This window comes from Natrix helvetica (genome assembly GCF_964273705.1).
Source record: "Natrix helvetica genome assembly, chromosome: 5".
Classification (NCBI taxonomy): domain Eukaryota; kingdom Metazoa; phylum Chordata; class Lepidosauria; order Squamata; family Natricidae; genus Natrix; species Natrix helvetica.
Genome location: NC_138551.1, coordinates 85881054 through 85899683, shown reverse-complemented (window position 1 = coordinate 85899683; position 18630 = coordinate 85881054). Strand labels below are relative to the sequence as shown.

At 41.4% G+C, this 18630-nt stretch overlaps 1 protein-coding gene across 4 annotated transcripts in view; it reads left to right on the top strand.

The window, feature by feature from the left end:
- Positions 1 to 18345, top strand: part of LRRC20 (leucine rich repeat containing 20) — a 155114-nt gene extending 136769 nt beyond the window's left edge. For all 4 annotated transcript variants that reach the window (XM_081955844.1, XM_081955845.1, XM_081955846.1 and 1 more), the window contains exon 5: positions 14396 to 18345. In XM_081955844.1, coding sequence (XP_081811970.1) covers positions 14396 to 14541 — 146 coding nt within the window. In that variant the 3' untranslated portion in view covers positions 14542 to 18345. The remainder of the gene's footprint in view (positions 1 to 14395) is intronic.
- The last annotated feature ends 285 nt before the right edge of the window (positions 18346 to 18630 follow it).

Below are 18630 nucleotides of genomic sequence, written 5' to 3'. Positions count from 1 at the left end.
AATTTCCTCTGGTGGCTGAGGAATTCTGGGAGCGAAAGTCCACACATCTTCAAGAAGTCGAGAAAAACAGGTTCAAAATTATTCTAATGTTGTTTCTAATTTGCCTTTTAGGTAAAAACCCATTTTCATCAGAATGTATAAACTCAATCAAAAATCTTTTTAATCTTTTGGCAATTATTGAAGCAAATATTTTATAGTCTGCATTTAATAGGGATATTTGCCTGTAATTCTTTATTATGTTTTCCTGGAAAACATTTCACTTCTCATCCAAGAAACTTTTTCCTTTATTTGGTTCAGAACTGAAGAATTTCTTGGATGAGAAGTGAAACATTTTCAAGGGAAAAAACCCCAAGAAAGTCCAGTTGCCTTTTGGAAAAGCACCTTTGGTTTCTCAAAGCAAGGCAAGTCAACACCCAACACCTATCTAACTTCTAGACTGAGAAACACAAACAAGGTATCTATTGAGCCAGAAAATTTATGAGAAAAAGAGACCTTAGATTTAGACTACAAGGAAGATAGCAATAGCACTTAGAGTTATACACAATGCTTTAGAGCCCTCTCTAAGCAGTTTACAGAATCAGCATATTGCCCCCAACAATCTAGGTCCTCATTTTACCCACCTCAGAAGAACGGAAGGCAGAGGTGGGTTCCTACCAGTTCGGACCAGTTCGGACGAGTAGGTAGTAACTCGTTTGCCTGCGCCTCCGAACCAGTTCTATTGGCAGCGCCAATGGCAGCTCCATCTTGTTTTCTGCTTCTGTGCATGCGCGGGAGCTATTTTTTTCACTACTGTGCATGTGTGCATAGCGTGCATCAAGCACATGCCCAAAGCACGTTTCTGAACGAACTGGCAGTAAAACAATCCGGAACTCACCTCTGATGGAAATTCTGAGTCAACCTTGAGCCTGGTGAGATTCTAACTGCCAAATTGCAGTCAGCAGAACTAGCCTGCAGTACTGCAATCTAACCACTGCGCCACCTAGAGACAAGATAAGCAGTGTCAGCCAATTGCTTAGAATAACTTTGCAATGAAGGAGCTTATCAGGCAGCATTGCTGTTTCAAGATGTTTTGGTAGCTACAACTGAATTTATGCTGGAATGCTGTCACTAGGTTTTGGCATTAGTGCTGATTATGTGTTGCCACATGCTGTAGGTGATTCTGAATTATCTATACTCAATCCTATCATTCTGCAAACAGAATTTTCCTGGAGAATTCCAAGCATTTGGATTCCTCCTATACACCGTGCTAGTGTGGTGGCTTTCTGGAAGCCTGAACCATGTCAAAAATAGTGATAATATTGGATACTGGGCCTTTCATAATTAAACTGCCAAATCATAATTGAGATGTGAGTAAAAAATTGTAAGGAGGCAGAATGTACCATTGAAGAATTAGATAGCCTCATGTTTTTCTTAGATCAAGCCGAGTAGAACATGAAACACGAATAAAAGCTGTTCATCTACCTTTTCACAACATTATTTTTTTTAAGTTTAGTTTTTTAACTATGAGGCTGCTGTAGGAGCTACTTAGCATGAAACTAATAAATCAAACGATATGGGAAATCACTACCATGCAGAGAAGGAGAGATCACATATTACATATTTGTACAACTTGCTAACTAGGCAGGGGTGGGCTGTCACCGGTTCAACAACCGGTTCGATGATTGTGCGCTTTGCATGTACATGCACGCTTGCACGCAGTGTTCAAAATAAAGCAATTTGAAGCTCAGTTGCTTACCTTCTAAGACAGTCCCGTAAGTAGAAATGTGGAGGCACAGAAATCAGCTGCACCGTGTGAATCAGCTGAACTAGAAAGAAGGAAATATATATCTTCTCTTTTTTGCTATATCTAAACATTGTCAATTTGGATATGAATCTCTCCTGTGTGAAAAAAAATTCTTTAATCCCTGTCAGGTTATAGGGGCAGTGACAGCAATCACAGAATTTATTTATATTGACCTTTCTTAGCAAGTAATTTAGAGATATAGATACTTTCATTTATTCAAGTAAGAGTCATTAATTATTATGGACTATAAAATCAACTAAAGATTGCTTATTTTGATGCCGTTGATGCCGTTGATCCCAGAACATTAATCCCAGCCTTTTGGGGTCATTTTGATTTGCTTTCAAAAGTGTTTTCTTGAGTTCCAGAAAATTGTAATAAAATCAGATATTAACTGAACATACAGTACTGAAGAGGATTGGGTGACTAAAAATTAAAATAAGCAATAAAAGCTATTGATTTTCTTTTTACCTCTAAAGCAACCTAATTTTATTCTAGTGATATATTTTTATGAACTGAGGAGAGAATGCAAACCAACAGAGATTTTTCATAACTTACAAAATCATAATAAAAAGATTGGCATTCAATCATTCATTTTTTAAATTGTTTCTAAAACTTATGATTGAATACATAACGTTAAAAGCACACCTTCTTGAGAAGCGAATGAACTAATTTATAGCTACACAATAAAAACAGATTTTGGCACCTTAAGTACTGGCAGCTCTAGCCTAGCATGAATTTTCATGGACTTCATAACCCATACGGATTTTTATTCTTAGATTAAAAAGTCAAATGTCTCCAAAGAACTTGGACTGGCTCCATAAAGCCAGTCAGATGTGAAGGTTAAAGAACATGCAGTGGGAAATCTAGATGGATTAGGTTGGAAGTGTTGGGAGAAATATCCATCTGGTTCACTTCCAAGCCAGGAGAATGATACTGGAAACATGGAGGCTGATTGGAAAGAGGGTTTAATGATGAAGCAGAACCACCGAGCACATGGTTCTGGGCAGCTGCTGACCACATGGAGTAGAGAGTGAGGGGGTTTTATACCTTCTCTTGGGCTTTGCACTTGAACTTCCTGTTCCTGTGCAAGAACGTGTATTCTATTGGCTGTTGTCAGACTCCCATGGTGCCATGTACAAATCCTAGGAGTTTATCTGAGCTAAGCTTGGTTGAAGTTTGGCTGATTGCAATGAAGGGGCTTGTTGGGCAATTCCTATTGTGGGTGAGGGCTAACCCTACCTTTGTTTAGACTAGGGCTCTCCAAATTTGGAAACTTTAAGACTTGTCGGCTTCAGCTCCCAGAATTCTGGGAGTTGAAGTCCACAAGTCTTAAAGTTTCCAAGTTTGGATACCTCTGGTTTAGACCTTGTTGCGGGGAGCAATGGATTACCAAATCTGCATTTCTAAAAGCTGGCCTCAGTTTAGTATCTGCTTGGGGGCAGGGAACTGGGATTCTGAGTTTCTGTCTCCCTTAAGATATGTATTTCTCTTTTAGGGGAAATATTTTATCCTGCCTTTTTAAATATTTCTCAAAAGAATTCAATCTAGGAGAGGGGTGGGTGCTAACTTTCTGCAGAATTATAAGAAGAGTTTAAGGCCAAGCCATCCTCAGCCATTTGATTGAAGAAGCGTTTTGTTTGTTTGTTTGTTTTTTGTGAGACCCATCCACAGTTTCTCATAGTTTTGGCCGGTTTTGAAAGACTTGCCCCCCCCCCCCCAAAAAAATCAAACTTACCATTTCCACAGTGGGAAATTTCCACAGTAGCGGTTTCCTACTAGAGAGCCTCATGAGGATGATAGCTTTCAGGCATTGTTTGAATAACTGCTTAATTCAATTTGTTTTCATTGCATGGACTTTAATTCCTCTTGCAGCAGGTGGGGTTTGGCTTCAGGCAAGCCGGGTCTGTTTTAACTCTGCAGTTAAGGAGGGGTGTGAATTTTGATCACAGGATCACGGGGATGTTGCTACAGCTGTAAATGTGAAAAACAGTCTTAAGTCACTTTTTTTCAGTGCCACTGTAACTTGGTCACTAAATGAATGTTTGTAAGTCTAGGTCTACCTGTACTTCTTCTCTTCCCACAACAATAACCCTGGTAGGTTGAGCTGATAGAGAGGGGTTTTTTTAATTGATCTAAGACCATATCCAGGGACGCGGTGACTGACAGGAGAGGCGAAACAGGGTCATACTTTGGCCGTAAATTACATGGGGCAGAGCTGACTTTACTTGGGTATGTGCGACATGTTGCTCCTAATAAATAACTGGATTTCTTTTGAAACTTGGCTCGAGGCTCCTGGTTTAATTAGGGCATCCGTCAGAACCTTGACAAAACTTTCCTTTTGGCAGAGTTGATGACTGTCACAGAACAAGGGGCCAACAGATGGATTGACACCTCAAAACGTCTCCCCAGATAAAGGAGAGGAGCTAGGATCACCCATGTGCTCTATATAGTTGCTCCCTGCAAATAAACAATTAAATAGCAGTCTCCTACAGGTTTGTATTATTACCTGATTTACTTCATTAAAGTTAATGTATACATATTGTTATTTCTGGTAATTCTTAATGGTGTTTTGCTGGTTAAGATTGAATGACAAGGCTTTATCATTTGTGTATAGATAAGAGATAAGATGCAGTGTGATGCGATGTGGTGGCTCAGTGGCTAAGACGCTGAGCTTGTCGATCAGAAAAGTCGGCAGTTCGAATCCCTAGCGCTGCATAACGGAGTGAACTCCCATTACTTGTCCCAGCTTCTGCCAACCTAGCAGTTCGAAAGCATGTAAAAATACAAGTAGAAAAATAGAAACCACCTTTGGTGGGAAGGTAACAGCATTCTGTGTGCCTTCAGTGTTTAGTCATGCCAGCCACATGACTATGGAGACGTCTTTAGACATTGGTGGCTCTTCGGCTTTGAAACGGAGATGAGCATTGCCTAATAGAGTCAGGAACAACTAGCACATATGTGGGAGGGGAACCTTTACCTTTAAGACCAAATCCAGTGTGACTGATATTTTAAAAAATGTATATACAAAGTGTTTGGTAAACAGAGAGAGAGAGAGAGAGAGAGATAAAGAGAGGTCCCTGCAGATTTTACTCTGCTAGTTGGGCAATGCTCATTTCCATTTCAAGGCCATTGAGCCAGCGCTCTCCGAAGACATCTCTGCAGTCATGTGGCCAGCATGACGTAACACAGTGCTGTTGTCTTCCCACCAAAGTGGTGCCTATTTATCTACTCACATTGGCATGCTTTCGAATTGCTAGGTTGGCAGAAGCTGGGGCACGGAGGGGAACTCACCCCGTCACATGGTGCTCGGGTCTCAAACCTGAGCTGATGGCTTTCCAGCTGACAAGCCAAGCATCTTAACCATTTAACCACCGCACCACCCACAAAGTGTCTGGGGTTAGATAAACATATTAGGGATTAAGATGGACAAGCAAGGTACAGCTTTTTTTTGGTTCGTGGGTTTATTGAAAGCATCAGGTCTGTTCCATACATTTGTATAGCACTAATGGATAATCTCAATACTTTTTTCTTGAAATAAGGAATATAGCTCAAGAAATCTGAGTCTTTTTAGTGTTTTTAATGAGAAATAATCCATTGTGTTTTCTTGTCTTCTCATAGACACCCCCATAAACTGTAAATCTATCTTTTAGCATTAATATATGTCTGTGTCATAACAAGGAAGATCTCACGCTCCAAGTAGTGCAAGAAAGTAGTGACTTCTCCAGAGTGATAGTTAAATTTATTTCTTTCAGATTGTCTGTAGCATTTTCTAGCATGGCAGCTCCTGCTTTCCAATACACACTTTTTTTCATTAGTAGACAAGGAAGTTGGCAATTACATATTCAGAGGGAGGCAATAGATCTTGGAGAATAGATTGTGCTCTCATCTTTATCCATATACAGGTAATCCTTGACCTACAAGCATTCATTTAGTGACCATTCAAAATGAAACATTGACCTATGACCAGTTCTTGCATCTATGACCATCACAGCATCCCTATGATCACATGATCAAAATTTGGGCATTTGGCAACCAGCACCTTCCCAGCTGGCTCCTCACATACCGTGTTTCCCCGAAAATATGATCTGTCCTGAAACTAATGCCTTGCCACATTTTTTGCATGGGCAAAAATATATCCATCCCCGAAAATAAGCTCCCTGGACAATTCCCCCCCCTCCGGCCAGGCAGAGCACCGCTCACCGACCTAGCGGTATCCCGAAGGCGCCAAACCATGGGAGCCGGAGGGGGGGAAAGGCGCTCATGTTGCTTGGTGCCTTTGGGAAACTGCTAGGTTAGGGAGTGGCGTTCTGCCTGGCCGGAGGGGGGAGTTGCCGGGCGGCTGCTCCCTTGCGAACTGGTTCCCGAAGAGCCGGGCACAGCCTCAGGGGAAAAGCAGCCATGAGGTGACCATGCTCACGAGCAGCCGCCCGGCAACCCCCCTCTCCAGCCGGGCAGAGCACCATTCACTGACTTGGGGGGGAACCCTAAGGTGCCAAGGCACGTGGCGCTCCCCAGCTCCTGTAGCTTGGCACATTCGGGATACCTCCTAGGTCAGTGCATAGAGTTCTGCCCGGCTGGAGAGGGGGATTGCGGGAGCGCCTGTTTTGCCCCTACCACGTTCCAAGCATAACTTCTTCTCCGGCTTCCAAACTCCAAAACTCGGCTGGTGAGTCTTCCAGCAGTGGCTGCTCTAGGAGTGCGCTCTATGGTTGTGGGCTGGCTGCTGGAAGACTCTCTGTCCAGAAGACTCTCTGTCCGGCAGTCGGCCCACAATCATAGAGCCCACTCCTAGAGGGCCGCTGCTGGAAGATATGGCAGCCATGTTTTGGAGTTTGGAAGCTGGAGAAGAAGTTATGCTTGGAGCGCGGTAGGGGCAAAACAGGCGCTCCCGCAATCCCCCTCTCCAGCCGGGCAGAACTCTATGCACTGACCTAGGGGGTATCCCGAATGTGCCAAGCTGCGGGAGCTGGGGAGCAGGCAAAGTGCCACGTGCCTTGGCACCTTAGGGTTACCCCCTAGGTCAGTGAATGGCGCTCTGCCCCGCTGGAGAGGGGGTTTGCCGGGCGGTTGCTCATGAACGTGGTCACTTCATGGCTGCTTCGTCCCTGAGGTTGTGCCCAGCTCTTCGGGAGCCAGTTCGCAAGGGAGCAACTGCCCGGCAACCCCAAAACAATAAGCCCTCCCCCTATAATAAGCCCAAGGCCATATTTCGTGGGGCAAAAGAAAGTAAGACCCTGTCTTATTTTCAGGGAAACACGGTAGTCAGTGGGGAAAGCCAGATCTGCTTAGTGACTGCAGGTTTCCCTTAACAAGTGCAATGATTCGCTCAACAGCTGTAGCAAAAACAGTTGTAAAATTGGGTGCAACTCACTTAACAACTGCCTTTAAAAAAATTATTTATTAATTAGTTCATCAGACATGTACAAGATAGCAGGTGTAAGTATGAGCATGGACATGAACGAAGGAAATGACTACAAATAAATGGGGACAGTAAACAGGGATGGTAGGCACGCTGGTGCCTTATGCATGCCCCTTTTACGGACCTCTTAGGAATCAGGTGAGGTCTACGGTAGACAGTTTAAGGTTGACACTGTGAGGGATTGAGGATGTAACAACGTTCAGGTAGAGCATTCCAGGCGTTGACCACTCTGTTGCTGAAGTCGTATTTTCTGCAATCGAGTTTGGAGCGGTTTACCTTGAGTTTGTATTGATTGTTTGCCCGTGTACTATTGAGGTTGAAGCTGAAGAAGTTGTTGACAGGTAAGATGTAGCAGACAATTTTGTGTACTATGCTTAGATCAGACTGCAGATTGTCCAATTGTTAGAATTGGATTGTCCAATTGTTGGAATTGGATTGTCCAATTGTTGGAATTAGATTGTCCAATTGTTGGAATGGAAATTCTGGTTGTAAGGCCACCTGAATGGGGAATTAAGTTTGCCTGAAATTTGGCTGAAATTTTAGGACAAAGTATCTCTAGTGGAGCTAACTTTAAAAAAATATCTAATAGTAACAATAGAGTAGGAATAATTGAGGTTGAGCAATTTACTACTATCAGTACAAAAAGCTTTGTGAAACGCAAAGCCCATATTTTGTATCTTTCTTTTTCAGTCTCATTTTTTAGCAAAGGGGGATCAATCACTCTTAAGTCAACCACATTCTTGACAAAAAAATTCCAAAGGACATGAGAAATATTTATTGATTACATGTATATTCTAACTTTTTTCCAAGATCCTAATTTTATTTCCAAATTCTAATCTTAACCCAGCCTTGAGAGGAAGGTTGAACCAAGGGAAAATGAATTTTCATAGCCAAGGAGGACTTAAATCTGTGTCCCTCAAACTGTCCTCCAACACCTTAACCACTGGACTATACTGTCTGTCTAGTGACATGGAGCCACAGAAATATGTGACATTTGTTTCTCTATGTCATTGAAGGCTCAATCATCCAGGCCAAAAGTACCTGAAAAGGTAAAATCATGGCAACTGGACCAAAGTTTGTTAATCTGAGATGCTTTGTTACTAATCCAAGTAACTTCATCAGTCAAAATAAAAAATTAGTTGGACAGAGTCAAAAAGTCATTGGAATGTACTAACCCTAATGTGCTAACTATATATTTTTTATTTTGACTGATGAAGTTAGTTGGATGAATAATGAAATGTCTCAGGTAAACAAGCTTTGGTCCAATTGCCATGATGCAACCTTTTTAGATAGATACTAGCTGTTAATCTGGCATTGCCCAGGTATTTGTTTATTTCAATCTTGTTCTAGACATTCACAAATGTCCGGACCAAATGTAATTTCTAAGGTTGGATTTTTCCTCTTACCAGAGGGAGCCCCCTTGTGGAGTACTGTGAAGCTGTTATTATGGCAACTCCACTGTGCTGTACAGTAGAAGCCATTTTAAGGCACAACAGCCTTTATCTTAACAGAACACACACCCCGAGGGGCTTTAGGGGTGTCTTACCCCCACAGTATTTCTTTAATTAGTCATCTGTGTACCAAGTTTGGTTGAAATTGCTCTAGGTGTTCCAGAGTTTTGCTGGAACATACACACACATGCAGACATTTTTATGAAGAATGAAAGGAGGAGGAGGAGGAGGAGGAGGAGGAGGAGGAGGAGGAGGAGGAGGAGAGGAAGAAGAAGAAGAAAGGAAGAAGGAGGAGGAGAAGAAGGAGGAGGAGGAGAAGAAGAAGAAGAAGAAGAAGAAGAAGAAGAAGAAGAAGAAGAAGAAGAAGAAGAAGAAGAAGAAAGAAGAAAGAAAGAAAGAAAGAAAGAAAGAAAGAAAGAAAGAAAGAAAGAAAGAGAAAGAAAGAAAGAAGATAATATGTTCCTCTACTATTTATGCCATACTATGAAGTTTCTTAATTTGGGAGACATACATTTTCTCCCCTGGTAAACAACTCTAATCTGTTTCCAGCTTGGTCTTTCTGATTTCCTATTTCAGCTTTAAAGGATAGTTTGCCCCAGAGTCATCTGTCTTAATATGTGTTTTTCTGAAATAGCAATAAAAGGTCTTCCATAACCTGTCACTTCCCTTGGCTCCTTTAACTTTTATTTTTAAATCTGCAGTGGTCAACAATAGCTTTGAATGACTCCTGCCCTTAAATGATTTTCCAGTTAGAGGGAATAAAGAAACCTTTCAGAATTTGTCCTCTGACCTGATAAAACTGCTAAGAACCAAAGTGGGGCAGGCAATATTTACTGCAATTGAATTCTTAAAAGGCCAGTCTTCAAAAGTGAGCAAAAGCCAAGTATTTTAGCTTTGTATAAATGCAAGGATATTTAATTTTAATTGACAACTTTATTTGCTTCCCCACCTTTTTTATGGAGGTTTTCTCTAATTGGGTAGCGATGGCTGCCCTAAAAATAAAAATAAAGAATTCTCACCCGTTCCTCCACATTTCCTAAGCAAAAGCGTTCCTATTTTTGAAAAGTGTTGAGATTCAGGGGGGGAAAAGATGCATGCATATTTCACTGCAGAATCCCTGAGGGGGAAAACTCATAAATGTGCAACTATGCATAATGTACATGCAAGCAATCCCATAAAAGCTACAAAGAACCCTTTGGCTGACCTTGGGTAGGATAGTCAAGCTTCAAAACAGTAATTTTATTAAATTTACTTTTTGATCTTTGTTCCCACCCACCCGCTCTTTCATCTTGAAAGAGAAGCCCAGCAATAGTTTATAGTTTTAAGTAACTTTCTGAAATAAAGGCAGTTTGTCATAAAAGCAAGCCCCAAATCATTAAATATACTGTTTTAAAAAACAGATTGAACCATTAGTAACTTGTATTTATTGCAATACAGTCTGAAATAGTGAGATGGCAAAATGTTTCCATAATTATATAATTAGAAACCTCTTGTAGGAAGTTAGCACCCATCCCTCTCAAGTCAAGTCAAGTCAAGTAGGTTTTATTTTCATTTCAACAATATACAGTACAGTACACAGTGAGACGAAACATTTCCCCAGGACCAAGGTGCTACATCAGACAACATAGATAAAAAGAAAAAGAGCAAAACATAGAACTACATATAGCTCTATGCAAGCTATATGTACTTGCAAGCAACTGATGGAGGAGAATTGTTAATCCTAAAAGGTAAATCATTTAAATGTCTAAGCTTTTTTGTTACGATTATTTCCTTTAGTCTAGTTTACAATTCTGGGATTATTATCTAGTCACCTATCCAAGATACTTACCAAGTTCATTTTGCTTAATACATACTAGCTCAATTTAGAGCATTTCTTTGGCATAAAAAAAAAAATCATCGGAAAGGGTAATAACAACTAGGTTTTTTAGAACAGGTTGTCTGTACCACACTGATAAAGCCAGATAAAAGCATTGAATTTACATAAAGATGTTTATTAAGTGGGAGAAAATTAGCTTTTGCGTTAATTAAGTAGTTTTTTCACTGGGGACAATGTGGATATGCTGGAGACTTTGGCATTCTAAAAGGGGATAAATCTATTACAGAGTATAAAAATAAAAACTCATCAGTAGGAACAAATATGTGCTCCGCAGATGTGGCACCTATTGTATTGAAGATTTCCCTTTGTTTTCGCCATTGGATGTTTGCCATGTTTTAAATATGTTTCATCTGGAGACTGAAGAAATTGTGTCCGACTATTAAAATAGTCCTTTAAAACAAGCCATCATATTTGTCATTGGGATGGGTAATTTGTTTGTTTAATTTAAACTAGCCTTTTTATTTTTTATTATTAAATGTTTTGTAATGTTGTTTTGACATCACAGGGTGAAAACAGGTATTTTTCAGTCTACTGAAAATTAGTTACAAATATTTAGCATTGCTATAAAGACATTTAAATATTTAGTTCAAACTAAAAGTTTTTGTTTCAAACTATTATCTGAGGTTTGGGGAATTCTTTTTAAACGGAGGTGCTTTTTCTATCTGTATGTGAGTTTAATACTAAAATAGGAAGCTGCCTTTTATTAAATTAAACCCAAAGTCAATCTGGGTAAGTTTTATTTACATTATTCGCATTCACTTCAGGATTCAAGATGCATGAATTAGCTTATAGCCTTTATATATATAATTTTGTTAAAGTTGAAAAATACACAGATAAAAACCAAGACAAAGAAAAATATAAAAAGTTTAAAAAAAGTGAGAATAACAAAAAAAGAAAAAAGAAAAAAAGAAAGAAATGACTTCCCTTTTCATCAAGACAATTTCAATAACTTATTACCTTCTCTAACATTTCAACCAAAATAGCTAAATGTCTATGGAGATTCTTGGTCATCCAGGTCATGGTTGTCTCAAAGGTGCTTTTTCAAACGGCAACTGAACTGAAGAAGCTTCTTGGATGAGAAGTGAAATGTCTTCAAGAAAAAACAAAGAAAGTCCAGTTGCCTCTTGAAAAAGCACCTTGGGTTCAAGTTCAACCAAAGATGAAGATCTGTTCATTGCATATCTTATCTCTTACGGTAAAGGTTCCCCTCGCACATATGTACTAGTCGTTCCCGACTCTAGGGGGCGGTGCTCATCTCTGTTTCAAACCCAAAGAGTCAATGCTGTCCAAAGATGTCTCCATGGTCATGTGGCCGACATGACTAAACGCCGAAGAAGCACGGAACACTGTTACCTTCCCACCAAAGGTGGTTCCTATTTTTCTGCTTGCATTTTTACATGCTTTCAAACTGCTACGTTGGCAGAAGCCGGGACAAGTAATGGGAGCTCACTCTGTTACGCAGCACTAGAGATTCAAACCACCTTTCTGATCGACAAGCACAGCGTCTTAGCCACTGAACCACCGCATCGCACTGCACCTTATCTTTTACCTATACACAAATGATAAAGTCTTGTCATTCAGTCTTTACCAGCAATACTCCATTAAGAATTACCAGAAATAACAACATGTATATATTAACTTTAATGAAGTAAATCAGGTTCATACTTCTTTACTTTTCACACAGTAGCTTATTTTCTTTAAAAACACTTTTCTTTGTCCCATATCTTATGTGTAAGCAAATATTTAAAGCATCATTTGAATTTATTCAAGACACATTCATTTAGAGCTACTAAAAACAACAGCAAATTAAAAATTCACCTTTACTCTCTTGAAAGAGTGTCCCACAAGTTAATTTCATTTGAAGGCTCTGAGCTGCAGCTTGGACAAAGTTGACTGTCCTTCAGTTCCCAGTACGCCCAACTTGTCTGGTTGTTGTTCAGTCACAAGTCATGTTCCACTGTTTGCGATCCCATGGATTATAGCACACCATGCCTCCTGGACAGGGGTGGGATTTAAAATTTTTAGCAACCAGGTGGGCATAGCCATGCTGGGCATACTCTGCCTCCTGCACCATGGGGGAGGGGGCGTTTTTGTTAAATCCTAATGTAAGTCCTCGACTTGAGACCGGTCCTAAGTCCTCAATTTACGACCGGCCACAAGTCCTTGACTTACGAATGACAGCCGGCTCCAGCTGAGCCGCGCCTGATTAGCTAAGGCGCGGCTGGCTGAGCGTGGGCTGTTTACACCATTCCTATGGGTCGCCCTGCCTGACAGCTCCTGTATAAATAGCTGTCAAGCAGGGCGAGGTGCTGAACTCTGTATATAGTTACCTGTTAGCTGGTTCTGTTAAATAAAGCTGTTCTTCGTTACCTCAGCCGTTCCCCGTCTCTTCAATCAGCTCAGTCTTCAATAGTTTTCACCCTTCCCAGGTTCCGGAGGCTTTCCTTGAGCCTCAGGGAGAGCAAAAATGGCCTCTCATGGGCTCCAGAAGTCCTCCGGAGGCTGGAAACAGGCCCCTTTCCAGACTTCCGGAACTTCCGGGAGGTCCGTTTTTCACCCTCTCAGAGCCTCTGCGTGGGCCCTGCACTTACCTGGCATCCAAAATGGGCCATGTGGAGACTCCTGGGAGGGGAGGAGCAGCCTGTCCTCACAATTACTGGTTCAGCAAATCAAATATAAAATTGGCATCCGGGTTGCCCGAACCAGCTGAATCCCACCCCTGCCCCTGGTCCTTCACTATCTTCCAGGGTTTGCCCAAATCTCATCTCATCTCATCCTCTGCTGTTTCCTTTTGCTTTTGCCTTCAATCTTCCCCAACATCAGGTAATAATACAAATCTGTAGGAAACTGCTATTTTATGGTTTCTTTGCAGGGAGGAACTGTATAGAGCACTTACGGGTGATCCAGCTCCTCTCCTTCATCTGGGGAGAAGTTTTGAGATGTCAATCCATCGGTTGGCACCTTGTTCTATGACAATCATCAACTCTGCCAAAAGCAAAGCTGTCTTTAATGTCATTGCTTTCCCAGAAGTCCAGCTTATAACTTTTCTATCTATGGGTGGCTGCACCTGCCTTAACTCTGTACAGATGCAAATTTAAAAGGGGAATATGCAATCAGTTCTTAAATGTATTTGGAGGGACGACAACGATGACAAAGGTGTATCCTAGATCTGAATAGCGGACTGGCAGTGATATACCATGATGTAATGTAAGAGCCTTTCCCAGCCCAACTAAAGGTGTCCAACACTTCCAGTGTTAGTTCATTTACAACTTCTGGAGGCAAGCTGTTCCACTGATTAATTGTTCTAACTGTCAGGAAGTTTCTCCTCAGTTCTAAGTTGCTTCTCTCCTTAATAGTTTGACTTGCCACTAAGAAGAGGGAGTCAAACTATTTTCCAAGGCACCTGAGGGTAGAACAAGAAGCAATGGGTGGAAACTAATCAAGGAGAGAAGCAACTTAGAACTGAGGAGAAACTTCCTGACAGTTAGAACAATTAATCAGTGGAACAGCTTGCCTCCAGAAGTTGTGAATGCCCCAACACTGGAAGTCTTTAAGAAGATGTTGGATAGCCATTTGTCTGAAATGGTATAGGGTTTCCTGCCTAGGCAGGGGGTTGGACTAGAAGACCTCCAAGGTCCTTTCCAAATCTGCTATTGTATTGTATTGTATTGTATTAAGGCTGAACCTCGGGCCTTCTTCATATAGTTTTGTCACTGCATTACATTCCTCAAATGTATTTCAAATTAATGTTTTGAATATATTGAATATATATCCTGATTGTTAGCAACATGAACCGATTTCTCAAATTTTAAAAGAGACATTGGTAGATGAACGTGCGTTTGACGTTACATTTCTTCTTCCTACAGATGTTCCTGTTGAGAAACTTGCTTCCATGGAGTCTCTGCAGTGTGTGAACTTAAAATCCAACCCATTAAATGAGGAGGTTCGGGTGATTGCCAAGCCACTGATCAAGTTTGATCTTCTGACCTCTCCAACTGTTCCCCAGGTCTGAAGCCATGTCTGACCTGGATTTGCAGCCGTAGGAGGCTGCAGTGAAAGTGGGAAAGGAAATGCCACGTTTGCTGAGCTAAGCTACCCCTAAGCTGCATCGCTCTGCATGTGTTAGGTTTATGAGTTTCCAGAGCTGCAAAAAGCGTGATTTTTTTTCTTTTGCAAAGGGATGGAGGTTGCAGCCAGAACTATTATCTGCTAAACTGCGGACCCATAGAAAATGTGTGACTAGAGAGGGGCCTTTTCATTGAATGATGAAAAAGAGAGAAGGGAGGACACTGCCTTTCTAGGCCATAACCACAGAGAAAGAGGAAGGGCAAAAGTGACCATCTGTGTGCCTAGGAGATGATTAGATGGTGTGGATGGGCACCTTGTATGGCTGAGAAAAGAGGAAAACAATCTGTGGTTGGAAAATTGCTTTCAAGTTCATGAAAAAAGAACAGTTTTCAACTTGGGTGAATTTAGATTCCATTCTTTCATGTTTTATCTTCTCCACTTGTATGCAAGGAAAACCAAGGAGCACTTGTTTCTTTACTTACAGTGCTAGCAAAGGACAATTAAATCAAATATATAAAGGATAAATATACATCTAGAGTCAGAGATACTCTAAAAGATTGATGTGGTCTCAGGAGTATAAAATATAACCTATTAGCTGTCAGGGGCAAAAGATCAATACCATACATTAAGTTGCAACACAGAAAATTTATTCAAGCCTACACACAAGAATCTAGTCAACTAAAGTTCAGTACTTAATTGGTGATAAGTGTCCACAGAAATTAAGAGGGGTTAGACTTTGACCATTTCTGGGAACATAACAACTCCAAGCTGATGACTCAACCCACCAGTTCCAGCTGCTCTTTGCCTACATAAACTAAGAGATTCTGTAAAGATGTGGATATAAATTTAATCCTAGTACAAAACTATTATCATCTGCCCGGAGGTAAATTATTCTGATACTTTTTGTGCTGTATGAACCAATATTTAAATCTGGGACAGTGATTTGATTTACAAAGGTTTGTGCTTCCAGTTGCCTGTGACATCAAAAAGGTGCATTTGTGGATTTTGTATCTTTTATTTATGAAGCATTTTAGCTATATCTTTCTTGAAATGAAACGCTGTGGTGTTTCTTAATCTCACCCCGAAGAAAGACTCTTTCAGGATTTCCTTTGTTCTCCTCAATAACTGAGTTTTTCGTATCATTTCTTGTTACAGTACAACTTGAAATTCAACAGCTATTTGTAGTGCCATTTTTTTGCAGGAGCATCTTTACTACAAACACAACCCTGGAGGACACACTCACCAAATGCCACTTCCAAAATAAAACTAATGGAAATTTCTAAATAATAAAGATTCTTGGGAATTGCAATTGGGAATTTCTGTACGTGGATGCATAGGTAGAGTGCCAGGATCAGATCTTGCACATCCTGCTTTTAGCTGAGGACTGTATGAAATGTATTTTTCTCATCCAAAGAATGGTTGCAGGATATTCCTGTGAAGAAAACTAAAGGAGACACACCCAGAGTTTGGATGAGTTAATCCCAGTCTTCAAAATCCAAGCAAGCCTATAAAGGGGAATATTTGTAGCTCAGGGTTGAAATGAGGGGTCTTTGGTGCTCTCTGAGCCTGGTGTCAGAGTTCCAAATAGCACCCAAAAGTAAATCAGAGTCCAAGCCAAAGCATTGCTCAAAGTTCCAATTTATTAAGAGAGCCATGTTGGCACATCTGGGAAAACCCGAATCTGGAAGCTTCCCAGTTTTCCCCACCTAGTTAAAAGTTCAAGATCTTGCCCCCACACTCACAAGTCCATCACATGGTCCAATCTTTCACTGCCATGCTGGCAGTTCCACCCATCCAGTTCTGGTCGGTTCAGAGGTGCAAAGGATGACCTTGGCTTTCTAGAAAGAATTTTGTTATGGCTACACAGCATTGCACTCCTTACAATCCCCCCTCCCATTTCCCCACAATAGAAAATGCATAGCAGAATAATAGAAAGTGTGGCAGGCTCCAAAAGAAAAGATGGCTGTAGGCCTGACACCTGGTTGTTTTCTTGCAGAGGTTTCATTACCCAAACTGCATGACGTCATCAATGCTAATCACTGGCACTGATGATGTTACCTAGTTAGGTTAATGAAACGTCTGCAAGACAAACAACCAGGCTCAGAACTGAAGTAGCTTCTTGGGTTAGAAGCAAAACGCCTTCAAGCAAAAACAAAGAAAGTCCAGTTGCCTGTTGAAAAGTAACTTTGGGGTTACCCATGATCTGGATGATTGAGAATCTCCATAGACAACCAGGTTCAGAAGGCACCAAGGACCCCTCACCAAGCAAGCCTCTTTATCTACAATTAAGCAGCTGGACTGCTTAATTACTCTTAAATCAGGAAGGAATTTTGATCCAACTTCTGCACTTGCTGGGAAGACTGTTAGGGTGACATTTATTCTCTGTCTCCCACATAAACACATTTGTCTAAGATAGAAAGCTGATGAAATTTCATCCCGTTTCAATGGTCAGTTACCTTCTGTGCTGTCCTGTTCAGGCCTTAATTTGAACGCATGAATATGTGACTTGGGAACAGGCCAACTACCCACTTCCAAACCAGAAGACATTTAAGCAAATGTGATAGAGCAACTGGCATAGAAAAAGAAGTGTGGCTTCCTTTGATAAAGTTCTACATCTCCATGACTCCCTCCTTATCGCCATTTGAATCAAGTGAGCCTGTTGAAAGATTCCCTGTGCTTTGAGATAGTGCCTACTACAGGGGTGGGCTGCTACAGGTTTGTCCAGGTTCGGGAGAACCCGTAGCTAATGTTATGGCCGGTTCGGAGAACCTCCAAATCCCACTCCTGGCTGGCCCCTCCCATCCCTTCCCTCCCAGGAGCCTCCACGTGGCCCGTTTTGGATGCGAGGTAAGTGCAGGGCCCATGCGGAGGCTCAGGGAAGAGGAAACGGGCCTCTTAGAAGGCTGGAAACAGGCCATTTCTGCCCTCCAGAGGGCCTCTGGAGCCCAGGGGAGGCAGCTTTCACCCTCCCAGAGGCTCAAAGAAAGCCTCCAGAGCCTGGGGAAAGTGAAACAACAACACCCCCGCCATGGTGCAGGAAGCCAACTAGGCCACACCCACCATGGCCACACCCACCCAGCAACCGGGCAGAGAACCCGTTGCTGAAATTTTTGAAGCCCACCCCTGGGCTACCAATGGACTCTTCTTTCCTTGACTGTTCTTTTTTCCCAGCGGGTTAAAGATTTGCACCCTGAATGGAATCTTGCTAAATTTAGCAGGGAGATTAAAAAGACACGAAATGACTGGTGGAATATGATTTTAACTTTTGAATTTAACAAAATTCAGAAGATTGGTTTTATATGGTAGATATGAACAGTAATATCAAAGCGCCATTATAGTCTTCACCAGGATTCCCATTTGAGAAAATAAAAGGACTGGAACTTTGCAGGTGATACAATCACTTTTATAATTTCCTCATCCCTTCTAGATTTGTGAACGGTGTAACTGTTGTGTATTTAAATGGAAACCTATATTTAATCTTTGCCCATGGAACAACCTGGCACCCTTTAGTAAAAGTAAAACGTGGGTTTATTTGCTGCTTTTAAAAAAATCGGAAAAAAAATTGCATGAAATTCTCATTTTAAGTCGCTACAGCATAGTAAAGCTAGTTGTAGTTTATTGGGAGGTAGGGAAGAGATTCTTGAGAAATGTCTCTTCTCTGCCTGCTTTCCCCTTTTTTCCCCCTTTCAGGGTGTAATTGACAAAATCCCGTGTTTTGACATTAAAGAACCCGAGTTTTTGAAATCAAGTGGCTTCTCTGAGTGATTTTGTGCAGATAATGAAGTACCAGATTCAAAGATGGAAGTAGGGGTGGGGTTTGGATCAGTTTGGGTGAACCGGATGCTAATTGTACATCTAGTTCGCCGAACTGATAGTTGCAAGGACTGGCTGGCCCTGCCCACCCGGCCCCTTCCCTCCCAGGAGTCTCCACGCAGCCCATTTTGGATACCAGCTAAGTGCAGGGCCTGTGCAGAGGCTCTGGGAGGGTGAAAAACAGGCCTCCCAAAAGTTTCAGAAGTCCAGTTTCCGGCCT